Source organism: Eretmochelys imbricata, chromosome 20 (assembly GCF_965152235.1).
Source record: "Eretmochelys imbricata isolate rEreImb1 chromosome 20, rEreImb1.hap1, whole genome shotgun sequence".
Classification (NCBI taxonomy): domain Eukaryota; kingdom Metazoa; phylum Chordata; order Testudines; family Cheloniidae; genus Eretmochelys; species Eretmochelys imbricata.
Genome location: NC_135591.1, coordinates 2,334,393 through 2,360,147, shown reverse-complemented (window position 1 = coordinate 2,360,147; position 25,755 = coordinate 2,334,393). Strand labels below are relative to the sequence as shown.

The window sequence follows — 25,755 nt, the reverse complement described above, 5'->3', positions numbered from 1 at the left end:
GTTCTCCTGAGCTACCAGCTAGGAAAGAGACTCTCTGGGCTCTGCCAGCTTAAGGCCTTGTCCCCGCCCGGGGGGGGCGTTGGGGCCGGCACCAAATTATTATGAATTGCTGTGACTGATCTGAATGAATGTGGCAAGGAAGAGTCTGGTACGGCTTGGTAGGTTTGAACTTGCGAGAGGATTCTGGGAGCCGGGTTCTCTTAGTGTTAGATCAATGAGGAGAACAATGACTGGAAATGCTGAAACTGCATTGGAATTAATGGTTGAAAACGGCTCCATCAGCCTGTATGGTTTCAACATCGAACTTTGGAATATATCAGCAGGGGACCAGCTCTCAAAGTAAAGAAAACGTAATATCATGCGATCAGTGGGCTTGGCGCAAGCTAACGTGGGTCAAAATGGCCACTCTGGATGGCATCGTGCTGAAAGCTGAAGTGAATGATTGATGGGAGAGTAAACGTGGATTGCGCTTTGGCTGGTGTCTGTTCTACAGCCCCCCCCCCACCCCCTTTCCAAAATATTAATTGAAAAAACTAGTAATACATGCCTACAAGTTCTGGAGCATGTGGCTCCTTTGAGAACAAAATGGTACAAATGCGAAGCAAAGTAAATTAGTGAAGTTAGTTCCCCAATTAGCATATGAAGGCATTGTAAGACAGAGGGCTCAGGGCAACTCCAAGGGATGTTGGCAGGATTCTACAACAAAAGGGCTCAGGGTGACCAGACCCTGCTTCAGGGGACCCTTGACAGACCAAGTACCTGCGAGGAGGAAGAAGAGAAAAAAAGTAAAGTCTCCCTCTAGGACTGGTAGCTCGGCCTGCTTTGTTTGCCACTCAGGATACTGCGTAAGGCCAACATAGTTACTGAGGGTTGATGCTTGAGAAGCCGAGGCGTAGGGGAAAGATGTGTGCTGTGTAACCTTAACGGCTTGCGTGATTCTTCCCCATCTAAGTGACGGTGCATTAAGCATATTGGGCTCCGAATTCTCACTGGTACCAGTAGCATCTGCCCAGCTGTGGGCCATGAAAGATCCATTTCAAAAGGGTTTTTTACACCAATGCAGCTCACCCCGTCCCCCCGGAGCAGACAAGGCCCAGAGGCTCCAAGAATTCACCTGTTTTCCTGTTCTGGGGCCCAGCTCTGTGGGTTGAGGGGGGGTTTCAATACAAGGGGACGGAGACGAAGCGCTTTGGGGCTGGCGGGTGTCCCAGAAGCTCCGGGTCTCTGCACTCCGAACCTGGCTGATCCTGGCGCTGCCCCCTCCGCCCCGCCCCCCCGTGCCCCCAGGAGCAGCGGTCAAACCGCCAGGGCCTTGGAAGTCCCTAAGTTCACGCCTGCGTGATCCCCGTGCCCGGGCGACAACCTGCACCTGAGAGGATTTGCACATGTATCCCTGCTTGCACACACGTGTGTCCGGACGTTTGCACTTGCCCGTGTGCTCTTCCAATCCCACGGCACACGGGTGGCCCCAACCCGGCCTGATTGCTCCCAGGGCAGTTTGGAGTCTGAACCGCCCGCTCCCACCAGCGGGGACAAGCTCCGGGCTGCCAGGGGGCTGGGGCCCCGCTGTGCTAAGCCAGATTCACCAAGGCAGCGACCCCGGAGCATGTCTGCGTCCCCAAGCCGCAGGGCAGCACAAGAGAACGGGCTGGAGCCCAGCTCTGCCTTTTGTACCACTGCACCCCACGCTGACGCTCCCCGGTCCCGGAGCTCCCAGATCCCCCGCCCTCCCTCCTGGCCCCCTGCATGGCACAGCACGGGGCGGGGGGCGGCACGCCTGCTCCCGCCCGGTCCCGTGCTGCCAGCCGGGCATGTCAGAGCAGGTCGCCAGCTGGCACGGGAAAGCAGGCCGGGTGAGTAAAGATTCCCACCTGGCAGGCAGACGGGATGGGAGGGAGGAGAGAGCAAAGCACCCTTTCATCCACAGCACCCCCTTCTCCACCCGGCCGTGCCCGTCTCCCCTCGCCAGGCGGCACAGCCCCCGCCCTCACCTGCAGGAAGGACAGGTTCTGGCTGTGGTCGATCAGCACAATCTCCAGGTTGCCCATGACGATCTCGCAATTGTTGTACATCTTGTGCAGCGTCTGGTACTGGTGCTGGGCATCGCCCGTCACGCTCAGCCCGTTCAGGGTCCCCGCACACACTGCAACGAGGAACGCACGGGCGTGAGAGCCACAGAAGGGTTAATCACACACTTGCCCCCCACCCCGCTCACAACCCGCCTGCTGAGCCCCTCCTGGCAGGACGCTGCCGGGCAGCTCCCTAGGGGGGAAACACTGTTGCAACGGCCATTCTCTTCAGCACCAGGCCTGGCTGCTCAATCTCACGCCAGGACAGAAAGCAGTCGGGGGGAGGGGAGGGGCTGGCTGGGCTGCTCTTTCCCCCTCCATTTCGCTGGGTGCCCCCAACCCTCCTTCCCTGGCTGCCTTTCAGCGGATACTCCCAGCCAGGCCCTTTCTGGGCCTTTGCCAACCAACCCAGGGACCCAGCCCCACCCTCCTGCAGGTAAACAAATGAGGAGCCATTCCCCTCCCTCTCGCAGCACCAGAAAAGCTCCATTGTGACACCAGCCGGGGGAGGCAGCGCTTGGGATGTGGCCAGGGGGCAGCCGATGCCAGCAGGCGGCAGGAGCTAGGGGGCACGTCAGCCAAGCGGGTGATGGACCTGATCCTGCCTCGCCATGCGGCCAAGGCCCACGAGCTGCCTCCCGCAACGGCTCCCGCGCTCCCGGCCCAGGCCATCTGCCCCCGGCCTCTGCCACCCACCGTCCTTCCCGGGCACTGCTCAGGCGGACGGAGCACGGGGAGGGCACCAGCCTTGGCACCCAGGACACCTGGGTTCACTTGCCAGGGCGGCCACAGACAGGGGGCGCGTCCGTGGGCGCCTCTCTGGGCCCGACCTCCCCTGCTGTGCGGTGGGCTCGAACGCAGGCCCCTCACCCCTGGGTCCCGGCTGCAGAGGGGCGAGATCGGCGCCTCCCAAATCCCGCGAGCTTTCCCCACTCCCCGGGGGGTGCCGAACCGGCCCGGGCGCTTCTTGTGCAAGGGAGCAAACAACCAACCCGCCTCGCGCGCCCCCAGGGCTGGGCGCTGCCGGCCGGCGTCACGCAGCTCGAGCAGCCCTGGCTGGGGGCACCCGGCCCGAGTCAGAGACACCCCGGAGCCCGGCCGCGGCCTCCAGCCCGGGCCTGGGTGCCGGGCTCTGCTCCCAGCACGGGCAGGGCAGCAGGGCCAGTGGTTAGAGCCAGAGCTGGGAGCCGCGTCCAGCTCTTGGCTGGGACAGAATCGAAGGGAAGCCCAGGCACCCCCGTTCCCTCCGTTTTATTGTGGGTTCATTACAACCCCCCCCCACAACTCCCTGCCCCCCTTCCTCTCTCCTCTCCTCCCCTCCCCCCCAAGCCTCTGCCCCTCACCCCCCACGCCCTGCCCTCCCCACCCCATCTCCTGCCCCCCTTTCTCTCTCCACCCCACCCCCATCACTGCCCCCCAACCCCCTCAGCCTCCCCCCGCCCAGCTGAACTTTCCATCATCTCTGACAGTCCCTGCAAAGGTCAGATGCCACCTCCCCCCCTGCCTCCCCCCCAAGTGCAGAAGAATCGGCCCTTTGGGCTGGGGGCCGGGCGGCCCTGCCAGCTCCAGGGAGGGGGCGGGGGATGCACAGGGGCTCCATTGTGCCCGGCCCAGCAGGATGCAGCCGCCTTGCAGATTTGGGGCGTATCTGCTCCCCAGGCTCCGAGGGGCCCTTTGTGCGGCCAAGGGAAAGGGGGGGGGAAGGGCCCCAGGCATGTTCTGCCTTTACAATAGGGGGATTATCCGTGGGGAGGGGAGCACCGCCCACCAGGAACAGCTCCAGCCATCAGCTCCTGGGGGGGCTGCCCCCTTACATCCGATTCCCAGAGCCCCCGAGCCCCCTGGGGGGGTGATCCCTGCCCACTTTGCCCCTCCCAGAGGGGTGATCCCTGCCCCCCTTCTGTTTACAGTGTGGGGGCATCCCTGCTCCTCCCCACCCCCCAGAGATTCCTGTCCCTGCACCTGGGGGGGGGAGGAGTCAGGAGAAATGCCCCCCCACCCCCCCCGGGCATGTGGCCAGCCACTGGGGGCAGATCCTGCCAAACCCTTTGTGCTTCTGCTGCCCCCCAGTGCAACCCCACCACAGAGCACCACCAAAGCTCCACGGCACCCCAAATAGCCCCCTAAACCCCACCCAAGAGCCCTCCAGACAGCCCCCCTAGGCCCATTCCTGGCAAATGCCCCCCTACACCCCAAGCACCACCCCCAACCCCCCCCAGCAACCCCCCTCCAACAGCCCCCCACTATTCCACACCCCCGCTCATCCCCCTCTATCCCCACAGGCCGGGGCAGTGCCCGCCAGCTCAGCAATGGGGGGGCTACAAGAGCCCCCGCCCCCCCGCCAGGTCCAGTGGCATTCGGAGCCAGGCTCAGGCAAGGAGCCGCTCCCCCCATCACCCCCCCCAGCCCGGGTCCAGACAGGAGGCTCCAGGCCAGGGTACAGGCCCATCAGCCAGACAGCACCCGGCCCTTCCTGCCCGATAAAGGCTGGGGGAGTCGTTCGGGGGACGCTCCTGGCTTCCCTGGCCAGCCCAGCCCCCCCCGCCCCCCGAGTCCTTCCTGCTGGCCCAGTCCAAGGCCGGTACCAAGGGGCCAGACGAGACTCAGACAGCCTGTGTTAAATAGGGTCTTTGTCTCCGGGCTGAGATAAGGGCCCCCCTTCCCGGCCCCCCCAGCCGCCAGGAGAGGCGTGTTTCAGCACAGAGGGCTAGCACCAGAGGAGGTGGATAGAGCGGGACCCCCCCAGGGGGCTGGGGGAGACAGGGGTGGGGCGGATGCCCCGGTGATGCCTGCGGCTCAGGAGGAGCATCCAAGCACAGCCCCCCACTCCTCCTCTTGGCCCCCCCATAAGCCCCCTGCCCCCTTGTCACAGGAGTGAGCAGCTTGGGGAATGGGGCCCTGGGCCTTTCCCCTCTTGGGGGGGCTGGCTCCCATCCGGCCCCAGGGTGGGGGGCTGACTGGCTCACGGGGGCGGGGAATGGGGCATGGGGCCTTTCCCCTCTGGGGGGCGCCGGCTCCCATCTGGCCCCAGGGATCTGGCTTGCTCAGGGGGGGCAGGGAATGGGACCTTTCGTCGCTGTGGGGTGGGAGTCGGGTGCGGATGGGGCAGGAAGGCAAGAGCCCCAGTTGCTGCCCCACCCCCCAGACATGGCTGGTGTTTTAACCCTTTGTGCTCTGCTGCCCTGAGGGGCTCCAGGGATTTTTTAGCCCTTTGCTGGATTCCCCTCCAGGCTATTCTGTCTCCCCCAATAGCCCCCCCGCCCCCCCGCCTCACTGGGCAGGGGGGACACCAGAAAAATGCAAGCCCCTCTCCCCCGCGGCGGGGCCCAGGGGAAGAAAGCGCCTTTAACTCGGTTCTGATGACCCCAGCTCGGAGCCGGGGGGCGGACAGGGGGCCCACCCCCCAATGGGAGCGGGGGATGGGCCATGGTGACTGACAGGCGGCAGCCGCCCCCCACCCCGGGCAGCTGGGTGGTGGGCGTTTAAAAAAAGATTCCCAGCCGCATGCGGGGGGGGGGGGGGCCCGCAGGGCCAGGCCCCTGGGTGGGGGAGGGAGCCCGGCCAGCCAGTCAGTCCAGGGGACACTGTGGGGAGCGGCCAGCCCCAGACAGAGAGACCCCCCCAGGGACAGACAGACAGGCCTTGCCTTGCAGGTTCAGTCCCCCAGGGCCTGGGCACCCCACTGCCCCCCATTAAAGGGGTCTCCTGTGTCTAGCGCAGGCTGCAGCTCCTCAGCCAGGCGGTGGGGTAACAAAGGGCCCCGTTACCTGCTCCCCCCCTCAGGATCCATCAAACCTCTGACCCCTCCCTCCCCAGCTTTCCTTTGAGTGCAGCCCCCCGGCCACCCCTCAATCCTGGGCTGGGCCACGCCCCACTCCCAGCCCCACACCACTCCAAGAGGGCAGGCAAGGGGGGGCCTGACACACACACAGTGTCCTCCCCCCCATGATGCAGAGTGAATGGAGGGATCTGGACCCTGCGGGAGGCCATTCAGGGGATGCCAGAAACGTTCCCTCCCCATCACATGGAAATGGGGTGGGGTGGGCCAGCTCCAGAACACGTGGCCTGCAGGACACCAGCCAGAGAGAGAGCCTGGTGGGGGCGGGGAGCCAGGACTCCTGGGTTCTGTCCCCAGCTCTGGGAGGGCAGTGGGGTCGAATGGTTAGATCGGGGAGGCTGAGCGCCAGGACTCCTGGGTTCTGTCCCCAATTCTGCGGCAGATTCACCGCTTGACCTCACTTTATCAATTCCCTGGAATCCACAAACCTCCCCACCCCCCAATCTCCACTTTAAACTGCTCCAAGCAGCCACCACCGTCTCCCCGCCAGCCCCGAAAGGCCCAAGGATAACAGAGGCTGAGCCCCCATCACCCATCTGGGCCCCCCCGAGCCCAGCCAGTCGGGCCCCAACAATCCACGAAACCGCAGTGTTGTTTGACTCGGCCCTGGAAAGTAGCTCCCCCCGCGACCCCAGCCCTGGGCTCCCCCCAGATCTGCCGATGCCCCTCACTCCTGACCCGCAGCCCTCCCCCACCCTATTTCAGCCTTTGCCCTCCTGCGAGCAGAGACGGAGACTCGAGCTGAAAGTTTGTGATCTGATGATGTAGAGAAAACCTGCCTGCCCGGAGCCCGCTAGGGCACCCACACAAAGTCCATTGGCCACGCGGGTTCAGGTGCTCCAGCCAGGCTGGGTGCCCCCGTGCACACGGATCAGGGGCTCTGGCAGCTGTTTTCAGTCTAACCCGGCTCCGGGCCCAATCCAGCGGAGAGATCAGGGTCCGGGGAGCTTGGCTCAGCCCCAGAGACGCTGCTCCTGGGGGCTGGGAACAGAGGTGCTTTCACTCCAAATAAAAGCGAGAGCCAGCAAAGCTGCTAAATCATTAACTGGACACATAAAGGGACGGAGTCTCCTTCACGTACCCAGCCAGGCCCGGCCCTGGGCTGCAGGGGCTCCTTGAGCTGCCTCCTCAGGCAGAGTCGTCAGCCCCGCTAGGGGGAGAGTAACCCCCTGTCCCCCCAAGAGCCCCCAAACCCTCGGTAGGCGTACGCGTCTGGGCATCCCCGCGTGCCCGGCAGCTCCCACTGCTTTTCCCGCAGAGGCTGAACACCCCAGAAACTTCCAGCCCTGAGCCTACTGACCGTCGCCACCCCCACAATGCTGAGGGGGAAACTGAGGCACAGCAGGGTGCAGGGACTCGCCAAAGGGCTTGTGTGTCGGGTCAGCAGCAGCACTAGGAAAAGAACCCAGGCGTCCTGACTCCCAGCCCCTCTGCTCTAACCCCCTAGGCCCCAATCCCCTCCCAGAGTTGCGAAAGGATCCAGGAGTCCGAGTCCCCAAGTCCCTTTCTCCCCTGGCCACTGGACAACGGCCCACAAGGAAGAGCGCCAACCTCCCTGCTCAGGTCTCAGCAGGACAAGAAACTAGCAAGACGGGAAAAGCAAAGGCCGGGGAGCAGCCCAGAGAGGAGTTATTTTTAACACGTCAGTGTCCCTTGAACGTTTTACAAAGCGTGAGCTGCAGCTTCCCGTCCAACGTCCCGGGGGTGTCCTGGGCCCCGACTGGCTGAGGGGGGATTAGAGCTGGGGTGGGGGGAGGGTCAATCTAAGCAAACTGTCCCCCATCCCTGCTTCTGGGCCGGGCAGTGCAACTCCACGCAGGGGACTCCGGGGTGGGAAGCCTGCGGGGGCACCCAGGTCACTTCCATGGTGCGTTGCACACCGTGAAATTGACGCCTCCCTTCTGGCCCGCGGGCGGGAGCAGAGGTGGCAGCCAAGCACTGGGGATCAAACCGGGCAGGGTGGAGAAGACAGCGGGCGAGGAGACCTGGGGCAGGACATCCAGAGTCGGGATTCAGGCCACTGGCAAGCGAATGGTCCGGAGAGGGTTCCTGGTGGGAAGCGGAGGATGGCAGAGAAGGGGGGGGCTGCTGCTTTTGATTGACAGGCAGCTGGGTTCACACAGGGTGGGGCTGGCAGCAAAATTCCTGCAGCTAGGGTCTGATCCAGGACTCCCCTTGCACCCAATGGGCCTGCAGCCGAGGGCAGGGTCCCCCAAGGTCCCCCCAGCACAGGGCGAGCTCAGGCCATGGGCACGTCCTTCGTTTCTTTCCGTCTCCAGCCTGGCAGGTGCAGGGGAGCCGGGGAGGGGCTAACGGGAGAGAAGCCGAGCCCTTGGCTTCTCCGCTCTTGGGGCTGGGGCCTGACTCCTGTTGTCTGGGCAGCGCCAGGCCTGACGGGACACACGTAACAATCAACGGGGCAGGGACTTAACGTTTCGTTGTGGGGGGGGGGTCACTGAGCTCTAGCAACTTCCCCTTTGATCACATTCCCCCCCGCTCCCCCCCAAACCAGGAGCATTCGGGTCGTCACACGTTCGATCTTCGTCTGATTTGCTCTGGCCTGGCGCTGCCCAGCATCAGAGCCTGGCCCTGGGCTGGGTGGACCTGGGTTCCGATCCAGCCTGGCAAGTCCTCTGCTGGTGGGAGTTCTGGGGCGGGGACTTTGTTCCAAACTCCAAGTGGGGGGTGGACCCCCGCAGAGGTCGGCGGCTCTGGCTGACCCTCCACCCCCCCTGGCGGAGCTGTGTCTCCGAACGGTCCCTCGAACCCAGCCAGCAGCAGAGCAGAGAACCCGTGTCAACGTGCCCAGGGTGGCGGGTGAGAGCTCGAGCTGCCGTGTGTTATCAGCGAGCTGCACATGCTGGGAACGCACCGAGCCCAGCCCCACGGCAGCTGAAGCCTGCAGCCGATGCCCAGAGAGCCCCAGAGCAGCTGGGCGTGCAGGGGGATCGCAGGGAGCCACGGGGTGAGCATGGGGGGAAGAAGTGAGGCTGGATACTAGGAAGTAAACGACTGCGCAGGTGAAATATCCCGGTGTGGGGAGTTGTGTCTGATGGGGGCTGTGGGCTCCGTGGAACAAGAACCACCATGACCCACCGGGCAGTAGCCAAGGGATTGTGCAGACCAGGGACTGTGAGCCCCTGGCATTTTCACCACCAGGTTGTACAGATGCCCTTGAGCTGGGTGGGCAGCTCCTGCTACTGCCCCCACCAGAGCCCCCTCTGGTGAGTGTGTGTGGGGGGGGAGTATCAGGAGGAAGCTGTGGGAAGGAGGGGGCAGCCAGCAAAGACTTCCACTAAGAGGGGAAACTGAGGCACAGCAGGGGGACATGACTGGCAGAGAGGCAGTAGCAGAGGTGGAAATAGAATCTAGGAGTCCTGGCTCCCAGCCCTTCCCTGCTCTAACCACTAGATCCCACTCCCCTCCCCGAGCCAGGAAGAGAACCCAGGAGTCCTGGTCCCACAGCCAGGAGCGGTGCTGTCACAGGGGGTTGGGGCTGAGTTGCCGACAGCCCTGGGCAGCCAGGCTGGGGGTCCCGACCCTGTGCCCCCTTCAGTTCCACGGCTGTCGTGGTTACACAATGGGGCGCCTTTATCCGCTCACCCCGCCTGGGCGTGGGGCTGGCTTTTCATTCCCAGGCTCCGGCCCATTAGGGGCTTTTGAAAAAAATCTTGCTTGTCAGAGCAGCTACCAGCGAGGAACAAAAGAGCTACAGAGGGAAACACCATGTCCTGGCCCCAGATAAAGCCCGGGTGCTTGGCGGGAGGGGATGGGGGGAGTTCCCGGCCTGGGCTCTGAGTCGCACGCAGGAGCTGCAGAAGCTGAACGAAAACCAGATAAAGGCGAGGAAAAAAAGAGACAGAGAGAGAGATCGGGAGCTAGGCCTGGCTCTGCGACCCAGCTGAGCCCAAACACCCACACAGCCCGACACACCCACCGCTCAGCCAGATGGTTGCCCGACAAACTCAACACACGTGAGATCCAGATCAGACAAATCCCCTGTGGCACCTGACCGGGGTTCTGCCCCTGTCCCACAGAACAGGGCCCCCACTCCATCTCCTGCCTCCCCTGGGCAGGAGCCCTGGGCTCATTACCGCCACTCTCCTGCCTCAGTTTCCCTATGTGTGAAACTGTTTCCTGCCTGCCTTGCCTATGCCAACTGGAAGCTCCTTGGGGCAGGGACCATCTCACACTGTGGGTCTGGCAGTGCCCGGCACGTTGGGGCACCAATCTCAGCCGGATCCCCTAGGCCCTACTTTAACACCCATAATAAATTAGAAATCATTTCCTGGTGCAAATGGGACATTCACAGAACAGAGCCAGGCTGGGTCTTAGCCATCTTTGAAATCCACCTGGAGAGAATCCGCGGGGAGAGAACCCACACGCAGCCCGGGTGTTTGCCCTGCAATTAGTCACTTCTCTGGCCACCTGTCTTGCTGTTTTCCTTGCTGGGCTTCAAAACAACGGCTGGGCGTTCACTTCCTTTCAGGAGAGCTTTTGGACTCTGCCTCTGAGCCGAAAGGCGAGATTGGAGGGGTTCAGTGATAAAGGACCCACGAAGGAACTCAAGGTGGCATAAGGAAAGCCAGGGAACTTGCCAGGTGCCAGGAGACCAACTGCTTGGGACGGTTAACGGCAGAGCCCGAAGAGTATTAACCCCACGGTGCTACAGAGAACGACCCTGCCCTGCAGCAGATCCACCCCGCTACGCAATCAGCCACGGCCGCTGCTCTGTAACTGTACAGACACCAGCCGGACAGTCAGAGCCCCCAGGGGCCCCATGGTGCTGGGCCCTGGACAGACACTGGGCAGAGAGCTGGAGGGACTGGCCCTGGGTCCATACGGAGACTGTGCCCGCTGGAAATGGGGAAGAGTCAACATGGTTTTTGTCAAGGGAAATCATGCCTCACCCATCTACTAGAATTCTTTGCGGGGGGCCAACAAGCATGTGGACAAGGGGGATCCAGTGGATATAGTGTACTTAGATTTTCAGAAAGCCTTTGACCAGGGCCCTCACCAAAGGCTCTTAAGAAGAGTGAGCAGTCGTGGGATAAGAGGGAAGGTTCTCTCGTGGATCAGTAACTGGTTAAAACAGTGGTTCTCAAAGTCAGTCTGCTGCTTGTTCAGGGAAAGCCCCTGGCGCGCTGGACCGGTTTGTCTACCTGCTGCGTCCGCAGGTTCATCCGATCGCGGCTCCCACTGGCCGCGGTTCGCTGCTCCGGGCCAATGGGGGCTGCGGGAAGCGGCGTGGGCCAAGGGACGAGTTGGCTGCCCTTCCCGCAGCCCTCATTGGCCTGGAGCAGCGAACCGCGGCCAGTGGGAGCCGCGATCGGCCGAAACTGCGGATGCGGCAGGTAAACAATCTGGTCCGGCCCGCCAGGGGCTTTCCCTGAACAAGCGGTGGACCGGCTTTGAGAACCACTTGGTTAAAAGATAGGAAACAAAGGGTTGGAATAAATGGTCGTTTCCAGAATGGAGAGAGGTAAATAGTGGTGTCCCCAGGGGTCTGCACTGGGCCCAGGACGATTCAACATATTCATAAACGATCTGGAAAAAGGGGTAAACAGTGAGGTGGCAAAATTTGCAGATGATACAAAATACTCAAGATAGTTACATCCCAGGCAGACTGCGAAGAGCTACAAAGGGATCTCTCAGAACTGGGTGATGGGGCCACAAAATGGCAGATGAAATTCAATGTTGATAAATGCAAAGTAATGAACATTGGAAAACATCATCCCAGCTCTACACATACAATGATGGGGTCTAAATTAGCTGTCACCACTCAAGAAGGAGATCTTGGTGTCAGTGTGGAGAGTTCTCTGAAAACATCCACTCCGTGGGCAGCGGCCGCCAGAAAAGTGAACAGAACGCTGGGAATCATTCGGAAAGGGACAGATAATAAGACAGGAAATAGCCTATTGCTTCTCTTTAAATCCATGGGATGCCCATACCCTGAATACTGCATGCAGATATGGTCGCCCCATCTCAAAAGAGATATATTGGAATTGGAAAAGGTTCAGAAAAGGGCAACAAAAGGGGTCTGGAACGGCTGCCGTATGAGGAGAGATTAATAAGACTGGGACTTTTCAGCTTGGAAAAGAGATGACTAAGGAGAGATAGGATAGAGGGCTATAAAATCACGACGAGAGTGTGGAGAAAGTCAATAAGGAAGTGTTATTTACTCCTTCTCGTAACACAAGAACTAGGGGTCACCCAATGAGATTAACAGGCAGCAGGTTTAAAACAAACACAAGGAAGTATTTCTTCACACAGCGCACAGTCACGCTGTGGAACTCCTTGCCAGAGGATGTTGTGAAGTCCAAGACCATAACAGGGTTTGAAAAAGAACTAGATAAGTTCAATGGCTAATAGCCAGGATGGGCAGGGATCATGACCCTAGCCTCTGTTTGCCAGAAGCTGGGAATGGGGATGGATCACTTGATGAGTCCCTGTTCTGTTCATTCCCTCTGGGGCCCCTGGCATTGGCCACTGCTGGCAGACAGGACACTGGGCTAGTTGGACCTTTGGTCTGACCCAGTCTGGCCGTTCTCATGTTCCAAGTCTCTGGAGTCGCAGCCCGGCACTTTAACCATGGACCATCTTTCCTCTCCTTTTCCAGCTCGGTCATGCCACTTATTCCATCCGCGACGTGCTTGGAGCAGCTCTAGGAAACAGCCCGTCCTCACGTCATCCATGGCCACTGCTCCGGCAGCTCCCCGGCTCGGTCCCAAAATAAAGCAAGGGGCTGCAAGAGCCTGAGGAATGCGGCAAGAGCCAAGCTCCAAAGGCATTTTTAAAGGGACACTGTCAAGGCTGGGAGGCCTAAAATTAGAGCAGCCAGCTGTGACTGGGAGCACAGGTGCCTCCGTGCCCGGACATCCCCCACCCCCAAACGCAGCCCCCTCCTCTGAGCTGGGAGGAGAGTGACACTGACGAGGGTCTGGTGCCTCTCGGCCCCTTCTGGCGTCAGGATCCAGGCATCTGGGCAAGAATGGGGCAGGTGGGGAACATCGGAGGGAGGAACTTGGGATCACAGGGAAAGCAAGGGCCTTGGGGTGGTTTCCTTGCACAGCGGCCGTGGGGGAAGTGCTGAGTGGAAAAAATGTCCTCGCAAGTGGGTTGAGTGTTAGGTGTTAGAGATGGAAATGGTCTATTTCAGCATCCAGTCCCATCCCCCCCCCGGGCAGGCCGGCCTCCCCTCTCCGCCCCGCCCCAGTGAGTAGAGAGCAGACCCAATACTAGAGGGACATGGCAAATCAGCCCAGCCCAAGGGCTAGGAAGAAGCAAGGGAACCAGCAGCGTCTGTTTGTCACAAAATTGCAGGAGCCAATTGCCAAGGAATCAGATTCTCACGCTTGTCTTTTCACAAGCGGCGCTCACACTTGGGGGTGACAGACACGCTCTGGCCCGTTTGCACGCGCAAGTTGCACCAAGCCACAGGAAAGGCCAGACTTCCCGAGGAGCTAGGAAAAATCCGGCCCAAAGGATAGCCCGGGAATGCACCTACAGCAGATTGGTTACAAAACAAGAGCAAAGGTCTCTGCAAATCCAGAAAACACAAATAACCTTGACACTGTCACTGAGTGCTCAGGAGAATCCCTTGTAAAGAGCAGCCACCATGCACTGGCCTCATCTTCCTGAATTCCTCCAGGACTCCTGGGTCCCAGCCCCCGACGGTTCGCTCGGGTAATGTTCCCCAGGACAATTTCAGATCCCCTCCTGGAGAGCACTTCCTCATAGGTCCTTCCACTGAAGCACTAGCACCTGCTTATGCATGGGGTAAACTGAGGCAGAGAGAGGCACTGACTTGCCTAAAGCAACAGCCAGACCTGGGACCAGAACCCAGGAGTCCTGACTTCCAGCTCTAATCACTAGGCCCCATGCCCCACCCAGAGCTGGCCGTGGAAACCAGGAGCGCTGATTGCAACCACCTTGGCTGTGTGATGACTCAGCCACAGGCTCATAGGAAAAGCAAGCCGGGGGTTACATCATGAAGTGACGTGTTGCTTTCACCACCACCCCCAATTTGGAGACGCTCCCCTTCCCCCGCCTGGGCGGCCCAGCCCCTGCGATAAAACCCCTTGGGTGCACGGTTGTTTTCAGGTTGCTTTGCACCGCTCCCCTCCCCTGGATTGCGCTGAGACCTGCAAGCACTAAAAACCAGTCACGGGAGCTTCTGCAGAAGTGATTCAGTTCAGAACAATCCAGCCAACCTTGGGCATGCAAATCTGCTGTGGGCGCAGAGCAAGGCTGGGGCGCTGTGCAGCGAGGGAGGCGTCTTCCTCACCCTGACGCCTCGGTGTAAATTGAGAGGCACACAGTAGAGCGGCTCTGGGCCAGGCGAGATCAGAACCAGGCCGGCAGAGTTTAAACAGGGACCATTTGGACCAAGTGCGCTGCATGGCACAGGGCAGGGAATCCCACCCAGGGGCTCTTCCTTAGTTATCTGCTTCTTTTCCCTCCAGCCTTGATAAACAGGGAACCAACTGCAGGGGCTGCTAATGTCCTCCCAAACTGGTTCCAAGCAGCCAGCACAGAGCCCAAGCTGGTACTCCCACGGGGGTCATTAACAGACAGGGAGGATGAGAACAATTCTAATAATCCCCAAATTATTTTGTCCTGGTGTCTCCAGCCGAGGATCTGGATCCACTTAACTACGAAGTAATCAGCCCCGCAAGAGAGGAATCAGTGCTCCTTCTCCATCATGTGGGGAAACTGAGGCACGGAGAATGGGGGAGTGATTTGCCCACCCAATCAATCCCCCTCCATAGCAGGGTTTCAGGCACTGGTGGCCCCTGGGTTTCTCCTGTTTTCTGGCTGAGGCGTACAACAGTTTAGCCTCACGAGGACGGTCGGTGCTTAAAGTCACTGGGTTGTGGGGGTGACGCCTCATGGCCGGTGCTCATCAGGAGTCTGATGAGATGGGGACCCCGATGTGCGTCTCACCACGTTCAAGATTTCAAAGTGCTGCGAGAGCGACGGCTGAAAGGAGCCTGTGGCATCCCTTCCGGCCTTACGCCCCGGGCAGCCAGCTGCGCAGCTGGGAATAAACCCCCTTTTCTTGCGCCCGAGACCCGTTCATGGCTCCATTTGTTTTGTCCCTGTTTTCCCCAGGCCCAGCCCAAGGAATGGTTTCAAAGGGCCTAGTCGAGAAAGCAAGTGGCTTTCCCGCCCCACACCCACCAAACAAACACAACAGGTGCCCAGGGAGCGGACGGGCTGGCCCGGCTCCAGGAAACCCCGGCCGTTGGACTAACACCTTCAATTCCAAGTTCCTGAACTTGCCAAAGCCTGTTAGTCAAGTGTGCTCAGGAGACGAGGCCCCGCAGAGAGGCCTAGAACTTGTAACGCAAGATACCGGAGTCCTGCTCTTGGCCCTCTCTGCCCGGCCTTATCCTCAGGCATCTCGCTTCCCGCCACCCAGACACATTCCCCCGCGACATTTTGAGACAGGAAACCCTGCACCATTTGCTTTCCTGCCCGGGCAAATTTCTCGTTTATTTCTCCTGGTAAAACCCATGCGTGCTGGAGCCTATGTCGCCAGGGGACGGGGGGGGGGGGGGATCCTCTAGGCCCTGATCCTGAGACGGGGCCCTGCCCGCATGGGCGTGACTATCGGCTCGCCCCCAGACACGTCCGCTGCCTTGCCACGCTTCAGACAAACCAACGCCTTGCAGAACGACCAAGAGCCCCTGGACCAGCAGAGGGTGGAGGGTCCCAAGCCAAAGGGCGACAAGTCTCTTCCAAAGCCGCAAACAGGCGAAGGGGGCTGCCCCAGCCCCGCCCGGGGATTTACGCGCCTAACTCCCATGGGATGAGGTACCTGAATGCTTTGGAGAGTCCGGGCCCTGACCCTGCAATGGGCAGAGGCCAAGGCAGGGGCAGCGCCTAGAACCGTGCAAAGGCGGCTAGTTACTCTGGGGGGGCCCCGAGCCGGCTGATCACCAGCCCCCGGGGGGGGGGGGAGCAAGGCCCAGCAGGTCTCCCCCTCCCGGGGCTCCATGACCCACTAGGCTGCAACCTCCAGCCCCTGACCTCTGCAAAGCACTTGCCGACAGGAACCTCAGTTTACCAAGGGGGAGAACTCCAGCGCCCCTCCCCCCGTAACCTCTGAGGCGGATCCAACCCGCTGGGGAGCTCCCCCCCCCCGCCCTGTGGCTTTAAGACCCACCTGCCTCCGCTCCCCAGCCCGGGCAAACAACCCGGCGGGGGGGCGGGGGGGGCAGAGCAGGTTCAGGGGCGCCTCAATCCGAAACCATCCCCCCTCCCCCGACACAGCCAGTGACACCCCAGGGTGCAAACAACCCCCCCCCCCCCCGGGCGCTCAGCAGACTCCGGCTCGGGTCCGCCGGGGCTCGCTCGTGCCTTTACTTACCTGCCTGGGGGGCGGCGAGCTCCGGGCGGCAGAGCAGGAGAAGGAGCCCCAGGAAACGTCCCGGGGGGCGGCCGCTCCGCATTGCGCCGGGCGGGCTAGGACATGCTGGCTCGGGCCACCTGCTCCCCGCTGGGGCCGGGCAGGGCCCCCGGCTGGTGGATCCGCTTCGGCCGCCCAGCTCCCGGGTCGCCCGCCGGGGCAGCCGCTTTGATCCGCGTCCGGGACACCCGCCGCTCCCGGAGTCACTCCACAACACACTTCATTCAGGAGTAGCTCCGCCGGCCGCCCATTGGCTGGGGCTGGCAGCCAATCAGAGACGGCCCAGCTGAGGTTGGGGCACAGCTGGGGCTGCGGGTCTGAGCCCCCCGCCTCCCCCCCGGCGAGCCCATTGTTGCCCCCAGGACTGGGCCATTCCCTGATGGTTGGTCGTCCCAGCACCCGGGCAGGGCCCCACTGGGCCAGGCACTGCCCAGCGGGTCTCTGCCCCAGGGAGCTTGCAGTATCCCGAGCCCAGACGGGCACGGGCAGGAGAAGCTCACGGGACCCCCAGTCTGCCCCCCTGCAGCTTGCCCACCGGCTCCGGGAACAGAGCCCGGAGCTCTGGCTGGGGCACCGGGGCCCTGGCATCGTGGGTAGAGCTGGCCCCGGCTGCAGAGCGAGTGCCAGGCCCGGAGGGGCCGGGCCGGGCCAGGCCCAGGGGAGCAGGGAGACAGGCTGGGGGAGGTGCTGGCTCTTGTGCCCTGCAGAAGCGCCTGGCATGGACGCTTGCCCCTCTCTCCAAGGGACGTTGGTCCAAGCAGAGGCTCCCTCGCCCGCCTTGCCTCTCTCGGCTCCTCCAGGGAGTTTGGCGCCTGCCGCACACTGAAATCCCCTGAACACCTCCCAGGGCCTGGCCCCGTCTTGGCAGAGGGAGGAAATTAACCCTGACATCCAAGCCGGGAAATAACCATCTGCCCCTTTGGCCTGGGGAGGAAGACACAGAGGGCGGCCATGGGCACCGCAAGGCAGCCTCAGGACTCACACTCAGGAACCCCAGCTGCGAGCCCACACCCCCCTCTCGCCCCTGCCCCCCCTTGCCAGCGTCTCCTCTCCTCCCCAGGCCTGGCTTCCCACCTGCGCTTCGTTTCCACCGTTGGCACGCACCGCCCCCAGGCTCTGCTCTGCGCCAGACCCTGCTCACTTGGCCAAGCCGAAGCTGGTGCGGGAAAAGCCGGCGCAGCCTCCCGGAGCCTGGGCACCGCAGATGGCAAGGCAGGGCCAAGCAGGCGGGGGGGGGGCCGCTACGGGTTCAGGAGTGGGCGGGGGGAACAATGGGCGCAGTCAGGCAGGGGGCCGGGAGGAAACGAGCTCAGCGACGGAGGCGGGAGGGGAGCTGACACGTGCCGGGTGGGCGCCCGCCGCTCTGCAACCGTCCGTAACCGTCGGCCCCCCGGTGGGAACGGAGCCAGCCAGGCAGAGCGATTCTGGCAACCCTCCCTCCCGCCCCGCTGCCAGCATGCCTCAGCCGTGACCCAGGGGGAGGGGGCGGCTGGGAGCACCCTCTGGGAGCTCTTGGGGGCGGGGGGCAGGGCCCGTCTTTGTGTTCAGTGTCACCGAGGGGGGCCTGGGCCATGACTGGGCTGCTGGGCACTACCGTAATGCACCTAATAAATAACCTACAGCACCCAGCACAGCAGAGCCCCGGCCTGTGGCTGGGGGGAGCCTTGGGGTGACCGTAATACACCTAATAATTAATACACACCACCCAACCCAGCAGGGTGCTAGTCTGTGGCTGCTCTGTGCTAGGGCAATACACTAATCAGTAACGTACAGCACCGAACACGGGGGGATCCCTGACTAGGGCACCAAGGTGTTACCATTATGCACCTAACAAATAAATAACTGGGCTCAGACCAACCTGTTAATTTCACGTGAGCTACTGGGCAGCCCTCTTCTGGGCTCTCGCCAGGTTATTTTGACCCTACTTTAATCACCTTTAGTCAGAATCTTTGGTGCCCGCTGAACTCTCGGCCGCAGTGAGTTCTTGTGGCAGAGAGTTCCACAGGCCAGTCACATGCCGCGTGGCAACAGTCACCCTTTGTTTTCAGGTTACGAGAGAGGGTGAACGAAGGCGCCCTCACAGCCCCCCCCGGCTATTGTCTGCTCCTGTCTCCTCTTAGGGCTGCACTGAACAGGCCCAAGTCTTTTCTATTCCTCCCTTTCAGGCCTCAAGGGCTGCTCCCCTTGGCCGGACCTTTCCCCACGTCTGCCGGAGCCTCTTGCAGATGGGACTGGGCTGAATCAGAGCCCCAAACCTGCTCCTGAAGTAATCAGCCTCCGTATCAGAGCCGCAACGGGGACGGGTGGGGGCACAGGCCAAGCTTACACCTGTTCCTGCCCTGGGGTGCCCCCCCATGGCCATTTCTGGGAATGCCTCTCTTGGGGCTGGTGCTAAGGCTACAGCTCACGAGGATTTCTCTTCATTATCTTCTCACCCAAACCTGCGGTTCCCTCCCGGGACCCAGCTAGCAGGGGGCATAAGCAACATCTTCACCCCCAGGGCTGGTGCAAAGGAGCCCCCGAAACAAGGATGAACTGGGGCTTAAGAGTCTGTATGCCCCTGTCCCCCCTGCACCCCACCAAGTTCTTCACACACCCAGCGTTTCACCCCGCACTGAAGCCTGGACCTGGCTCTTGTACGGCTGAGGGGCCAGGCAGGTAGGAGCAGTGGGGCACGAGCCATGGACACCCAGCTGCCGTCAGGCAGAGGTAAGGGAGCTCCTCTCAGCCTTGGGCATGGGGGGACAGAGACTTGCAGAAGAGGGGCCTGCCCAGGCTGCCTTGCGCCACTTGAACCCGCTCAGTGCGGCCTCCCCCACTAACCTGGCATCAGCTCAGGGCCCTGCCAAGCCCAGAGAAGCCGACAGTACTCACGGATGATGCGTGCTAGACGGCGAGCCCCCTCTCCACGCAGGGCGGGAAGTGCCGAGCTGGAGGAATTGCCTCTCCCGCCCCCTGCTGGCTGCCCACAAACAGCCCAGGGGAGGAATGAGATGGGGTAGGAGACGCTCCCTGCATTGGATCTGCAAGCAGCTAAGGGACAGGATCGGCTTCTTCACGCACATGTTCAGCTTCACTGGTTTTCTGTTTCCTGCATTTTTGGACGATGTTGATTTTATGGAGCTCTTGGCAGCACTGACATCCCCCAAAGTCCTACCACAATAGCAGGTAACGGCCACAGTCCAGAATATTCCCTTCCCCTCCCCGCAGTACTGACGGGCCTTCAGCCTTCCATGCAAAAACTTCCAGCCTAAGGTTTCATTTTACACTGTGGGCTCCTGTCAACCACTTGCCATAACCCCAGAGCTCCATTTGCAAAGCCACGGCCAGTTATTGGGATCCTTTGCTGGCAACCAAGAGGCCCCTCCCATGGCATCTTCTGGCAGCCCCCCCATCCCAGCCTGTGAGCTGGGATCTGTCCGTAAAGCCAAAATCCTGCCCCCCTCAGTCAACATAGGGAGCCTGGCCACCCCAGAGAGCATCTAATCCTCACCCGCTTGTTCCAGAGTAAGAGTCACTGTCCTGCCCACAAGCTCCCAGCAAGTGTAAGGGCCTGGTGCAGCCCCCCTCCCCACACACAATCGCACACACAGACCAGATGTAAAGTCATTTATTGAGGCACTGGCTCAAGGTGCACATTTCCAGCACCATCTCCTTACATGGGCTTGGGGGGAGGTCTCGGGGCAGCGCCCTAGAGGGGAAGAGCAAGGAGAACGTTAGGACACATCCAGGCAGGGAAAGGCCCATCAGCTCAGAGGAACCGCCAGACTGGATCGGACCCGAGATCCATCTACCTCACCATCCTGTCTCTGACAGTGGCCAAAACCGAATGCTCCAGAGGAAGGTGGAAGAACCCAGCAGTGGGCAAACATGCAAGTGGTTTAATATCCCTCCAGGACGTGTCACTCGTGATAACGACCTATCCCCTTTACCCACATGGACCAATCCCTTTGGTCCCAGCTCACCCACCCACCTACCTCCCCTCACCACACATTCACTAGTGTCCCAAGCACAGGGGGGCTTCTCCTCTGAAGAGACTATTCCACAGAGAATCTCAGACCCCAGGTGCGAGGCAATTCCAGCTCGTCACGGCATGCTAGCTCTGTGCTGGGGTGCCTCACTGGGCAGCTCTGATCAGGTCAGTACTGGAACATTGCCGTGCCGACATCAGGATCTGCTGTACAGAGCAATGGGGGTGGACACCGAGCCACTGGCATGGAGGGGGAAGGGGGGACTCTGGTGTGGGAGGCGCCACAATCTCGGGCAGAGAAGGGTTTGCGGGGGGTTGGCAGGAGTCCCTGAGCCACAGGGGGAGGAACAGAGGGATGCAAAGAGCTCCCGGCGTGTGCAGTGAGCTCCGAGGCGCCTGCCCTTGGCCTGCCAGGCTGGAGGGATTTGTGCACAATACGTACCGCCGGCCTGAACCTGGGTGGAGGGGTACGGTCCTTCCGGGCCTCCCGGGAACGGTTCCTCACCACCTTGCTGTGGATGGCGCAGCTGACGCAGTAATGCAGCTTCACGTACAGCTTGGGCAGCACGTACGCTGGGGAGAGATGGGAGAGGCGTCAACCAGGAGTCTGAAGCCGCAGCTTCCCCAGTCCCGCTCCAGCCGCGGAGGGATCGGTTAAGTGTGGCCCCAGCCCCAGGAGAGGCTAACTGCGAGCTAGGGTGCCGGAGAGCCCACGGCTGAGCCAGGGCTTACACACAGGAGAGCCACGCTCAGAGCAAGGCCGGAGCGCTGCATGATGGGACATGCGGCTAGGGTGGGCTCAGCTCCTTCGTCAAGGTAACGCTGCCAGTCTGCTCCCAGGTGCACAAACAGGTCACATTCCTGCTGCTTCCCTGCAATTGGGTTTTGGCGGGAATGCTGGACCTCCCGATGGCTCCAGGTCCGGGACTTCCACCCCAATGGGCGCCTGTCGGGACCAGAAGCCCCACCTGAAACTCCAGGCACCATTTTGCTGCAGTGGGGCCTAATGGTTAGAGCAAGCAGCCAGGACACCAGGGTTCTACACCCAGCTTGGCTGCCCACCTTGCCGCCTTTGGCGAACACGTTCAGCTCCGTCTCCGCCTCCGCCCCAGCATAACAGGAGGAGACCACGTAACCCACCCAGACGGGCAACCAAGTGCTCTGGGACCCACGCCCAAAGGCAGAGTGTCATTCCTATGCAGAGCACTTCACTGCTCTGCCAGCTCAGCGCGTAGCACCAGCCATGGGCCGAAATCAGCCGGGAGACACGGCAGCATCTGGTGGGGAGCAGATCCCGCCCCTTCGGGCAAATCTTCACTGCCACTTAATGCTTGGCTGAGTTAAGAGGTACAACGCTTCTCCACCCACGCCCTATGGCATTCATCCGGCCTCCATCCCTGCAGTGTGCGAGCACCTCACCACCTTGATCCCAACCACCCCGGGAGGCAGGGCGCGGCTACTGTCCCCATTGTACAGATAAGCAAACTGAGGAAGTGGCACCCAGGTCTCAAGCTGGTACCCAAACTACTGGACTGTCCCCTCCTCTCGCTTGTGCGAGACGAGGCTGGTGACAGCCCCAACACCCCCGGGGCTCACAATCGAAGACGCTGGCTTCGGAGATGTCCCGGACCGCGGCGGCCTCCACAATGTTCGGATGACGAACTTCTTGATGGCCTTGTCCTTGGGCACGCAGCGGGCACAGTTGGTGCAGCGGATGGGCTGGACGTGCCCACGGCCCTTCTTGGCACGCCCGTTGTTCCGCCTCTTCTTGTCTGCCGGGGGGGGAGAAGGGGGGGTCAGAGGAGCTCCTGTTGTGGGGGGGAGGAGGAGGAGGAGGGGGGGATCAGAGGCATTCCCAGTGATGGGAGGGAGAAGAAGGAGAAAGGAGGGGTCAAAGGTGCTCCCAGTACGGGGGGGGGAGGGGAAGGGTGGGTCAGAGGCGCGCCCGGTGCGGGGTGGGAGGAGTCAGATGGGACGGGGGGGGTCAGAGGCACTCCCGGTGCGGGGGGGGGGAGGGGGCGAGGAGGGGGGGGTCAGAGGCGCTCCCGGTGCGGGGGGGAGGAGAGGAGGGGGGGTCCAGAGGCGCTCCCGGTGCGGGGGGGGAGGGAGGAGGGGGGGGGTCAGAGGCGCTCCCGGTGCGGGGGGGGGAGGGGAGGTGGGGGGTCAGAGGCGCTCCCGGTGCGGGGGGGGGGAGGGAGGAGGGGGGGTCAGAGGCGCTCCCGGTGCGGGGGGGGGGAGGGAGGGAGGAGGAGGGGGGGTCAGAGGCGGTCCCGGTGCGGGGGGGGGGGGAGGGAGGGAGGAGGAGGGGGGGGTCAGAGGCGGTCCCGGTGCCGGGGGGGGGGGGGGAGGAGTCAGAGGGGACGGGGGGGTCAGAAGCGCTCCCGGTGTGGGGGGGGGGGCGAGGAGGGGGCTCAGAGGCGCTCCCGGGGCGGGGGGGGGCAGAACCGGGACTACGCACCAGCCCCCCACCCAGCTCCCAGGGCCCCGCGCAGGGGTCGCTGGGACAGGCCCCCCCCGGCCGCGCCCCGCGACCCCCCCCGGCCCGGCTCCCCACCTCGCGCCGCCGCCACTCACCATCTTGGAACAGACGAGGCGAAAGAGGATCCGGCGGCCGCGCCGCACGTTTATATAGTCCTCCGCCCGTCCCGGAAGTGCCTCCGCCAGGGGAGCGGGAGCCCGGAAAGGCCACGAAGACCCCCCCCTCCGGACTCACGTCCCTTTCGCCTGCGGAGCAAGGGCCCCGGCTGGCTGCGGGCGCGGAGGAAGCCGGTTCCGGCTCTCCGGGACTCGGGAGGGGGGACTATTTTTTTCTCGCTGAGCGGAGGGATCACACGTCACGTGTTATAAATTTACGTTCCCGGCATGCAGCACGGAGGAGCCTAGGGCCCAGGTCGCCCGCAGGCCCGTGGGAGCGATGCATGCTGGGAGCTGTAGTCCTCTTTGCCCAGTAGGGCCCATTGCATGCTGGGAGCTGTAGGCCCCGCGCGGGCCACATGGCCCTGGCTCTGAGCCGTGGGCGGGGAAGGGGGGACCCAGGGTCCTGGCTCCCAGACCCCCCTCCCCGGGAGAGAACCCAGGAATCCTGCTCCCACTCTCCTTCCACCCTAGCCCCACCTCATCTACTTGTCCCCTCTCCATCCCCCCCAGCCTGCTCCTGAGGATGGATCCCAGGAGTCCTGGCTGCCCAGCGTTTTCACCCCGGCCGCTCGGCCCTGGCCCGTCCCGAGCACAGTGACGATAAAGAAACAAAAAACAAGCTCAGGCCTCAGAAGCATCAAGTTACGAGTTTACTGTAGCCGCAAAAGCAGGAGGAAAAAGACCACATCCCCCACCCCTGCATTCAGTGGCCTCCACGGGGGTGAAACCTGGGCGCGGGACGCAGAATAACGGACCCCGGCATGCCTGCGCCAGCTGCACACAGAGCGAAACCTCCCTGCGCTTGCCCTGGGGAACGGCTCCTGCCCGCGGAGGCCTCCGTCACCGCCAGACGCCCCCACCGCGTCGAAAACCCCCTAACGCTTTTTGCTATCCTTCCCTCGGGCAGAACTGCTCACAGGTTATTCATGGCTTGGTTTCACAGTGAAAAAGCTCAGTGCAAAGTCTGGCCCCGCATCAGTGGCTCTTGCGCGAAAAGGTCAGAGATCCTAATCTGCCCAGGAAGGCTGCTCTGACTTTTCTACCTCGGTAGCACACAGGGGATAAACATGTCTCACCCCTTTCCCCCCCTCCCAGCAGCTCAAAGCTTCCTCCTGCTGCTACGAGAAGATCCCAAAGGGCCCAGACCCTCACCTGAGTGAAATCCCTTGGTGCTCTCACCGTACATCACAGGCTGTCCGCAAAAGCCTGTAAGTTACCCAGAGGGCAACCTTTAAAAAAATAATCCCTCTCCAAGTAGCATTCCCACTCAGAGTTAAACGACACTACTCCAAGCTGTGGTGAGGAGGGGGGCAGCTTTAATACGTTTTCCAGCACGTGTACAAAGCAGCGTGCTAGGACCACCGCCCAGTGCTGTCTCATTGTGTCCTCGTGTTCCCACCTCTCTGTCTGCAGCTGGTCTCTCTTGTCTTAGACTGCGATTGGCCCAGAGAGCTCCCAGGGATCAGGCTCTCGTTCTGTTTGTCCAGCGCCTAGCGCAATGGAGGCTCGGCGTGGGACTAGGCCTTCCAGGAATATAAATAATACAGATGGCCGGGCACTGCACCTACACCGATACTAATGGCTAGATAAGAACCATCTGTGATTAGACTGAGTGGAAGAGCTCTGGCACAGCCCTGTTAGCCCCTCTCTGTGGGTTTCCAACACACCCTCACGTACTGCAGGCAAGTGAATGGGGCACTCGAGCAGAAATCAGAAAACCTGGCCTCTGACACTCTGCGACTGACCTGCTGTTTGACTCCACAGGTCACGTCTGCTGTCTGGGCCGCCATTCGTCTGGTCTCTTTCGACCGTGAGCTCCGGAGGTCCTGGCGTTTGTACAGCACCTAGAACAATGGCGGCTATAAGCACTCCCCATCGGACAGAATTAACTTCCTAGGTACTGGCCTCACAAGTGGCCTGGGAAGTAGCAATGAAGAAACGAGCACCGAGAGGGGAAATAACCTGACCCCATCACACACGCACAGCAGGGAGCGGAGCCCAGGTTCCACGTCTACACTGCGACGAAAAACCCACGGCACCGAGTCTCAAAGACCAGGTCAATTGACTGGGACTCTCAGGGGTCAGGCTCCAGGGCTAAATATGGCAGCGTAGACATTCGGGCTGGGGCCCGGGCTGAGACCCTTCCCTGTTGCGGGGACTCACAGTCCAAGCCTGAATATCTACACTGCACTACTTTAGCCCCCACAGCCTGAGCCCGGGGCAGTTGAGCAGGGCCAGCCGCCATATAGACACACCCGCAAGGTGTGTGACCCAGAGCGACCTTCCAGAGATGGAGCCGAATTCAGAAGTGGGGAGGAAGTTGCTGTTGTTCCATTCACATCAAGGGGGTTGTATGAGTTTGGAGTCTAGAATGCGGAATTGGTCCTGGTAACAGCACGGAAACTCGTCTCGAAGGAGAGCGCTCTGGGGAGGCGAGGTGAGGCCTTTCCAGGTACCACCTGCCTCTGGCTCAGCTACACTGCAGAACGACATTCCCAGGCCCTCAGCTGGAATCCCAGGGGACTCCATCAGGGAGAGAGGTTCATCTCCCAGAGCCTCCCTCCCCTCTGGGGCTCCTGTTCTGATTCTAGCTCCCTGCTTTCAGCAGAGGTCAGAGATGCACCCTGGTCTGGTCTGGCCTCTATTCAGAGCCGCTCCGGGAATGCAGACCTGTTTCACGGCTGTGGAAAGGAGCGGGGAAGGAAGAGGATGGAATCCACACTAGTCTGGCTCAGTGACCCTCCAGGCTGAGAGGACTGGCGGGTTCTAGTCTGAATATCCAGGCCCCGGTGAACTGGTGTCCATATTACAGATATACCCCTTGCAG

The 25,755-nt window shown here is 61.7% G+C and overlaps 2 protein-coding genes across 3 annotated transcripts in view; both read right to left on the bottom strand.

Moving 5' to 3' along the window:
* Window positions 1-16,450, bottom strand: part of ERBB3 (erb-b2 receptor tyrosine kinase 3) — a 35,169-nt gene extending 18,719 nt beyond the window's left edge. The window contains exons 1-2 of one of the 2 annotated variants that reach the window (XM_077838651.1): window positions 16,283-16,450; window positions 1,992-2,143 (exon numbers count right to left, since the gene is read on the bottom strand). In XM_077838651.1, the coding sequence (XP_077694777.1) occupies window positions 1,992-2,143; window positions 16,283-16,364 (234 nt within the window). In that variant the 5' untranslated portion in view covers window positions 16,365-16,450. Of the gene's footprint in view, window positions 1-1,991; window positions 2,144-16,282 lie in introns of those variants that run through there. The other variant, XM_077838653.1, reaches the window with a different exon arrangement.
* Window positions 16,451-19,915: 3,465 nt separating this feature from the next.
* On the bottom strand, window positions 19,916-24,718 carry RPS26 (ribosomal protein S26). The gene is given in 6 exon segments (XM_077838881.1): window positions 19,916-20,012; window positions 20,734-20,864; window positions 21,888-21,944; window positions 21,947-22,099; window positions 22,866-23,091; window positions 24,674-24,718. Coding segments are annotated over 6 exon segments (648 nt in total). The 3' UTR covers window positions 19,916-19,976.
* Between the last annotated feature and the right edge of the window lie 1,037 nt (window positions 24,719-25,755).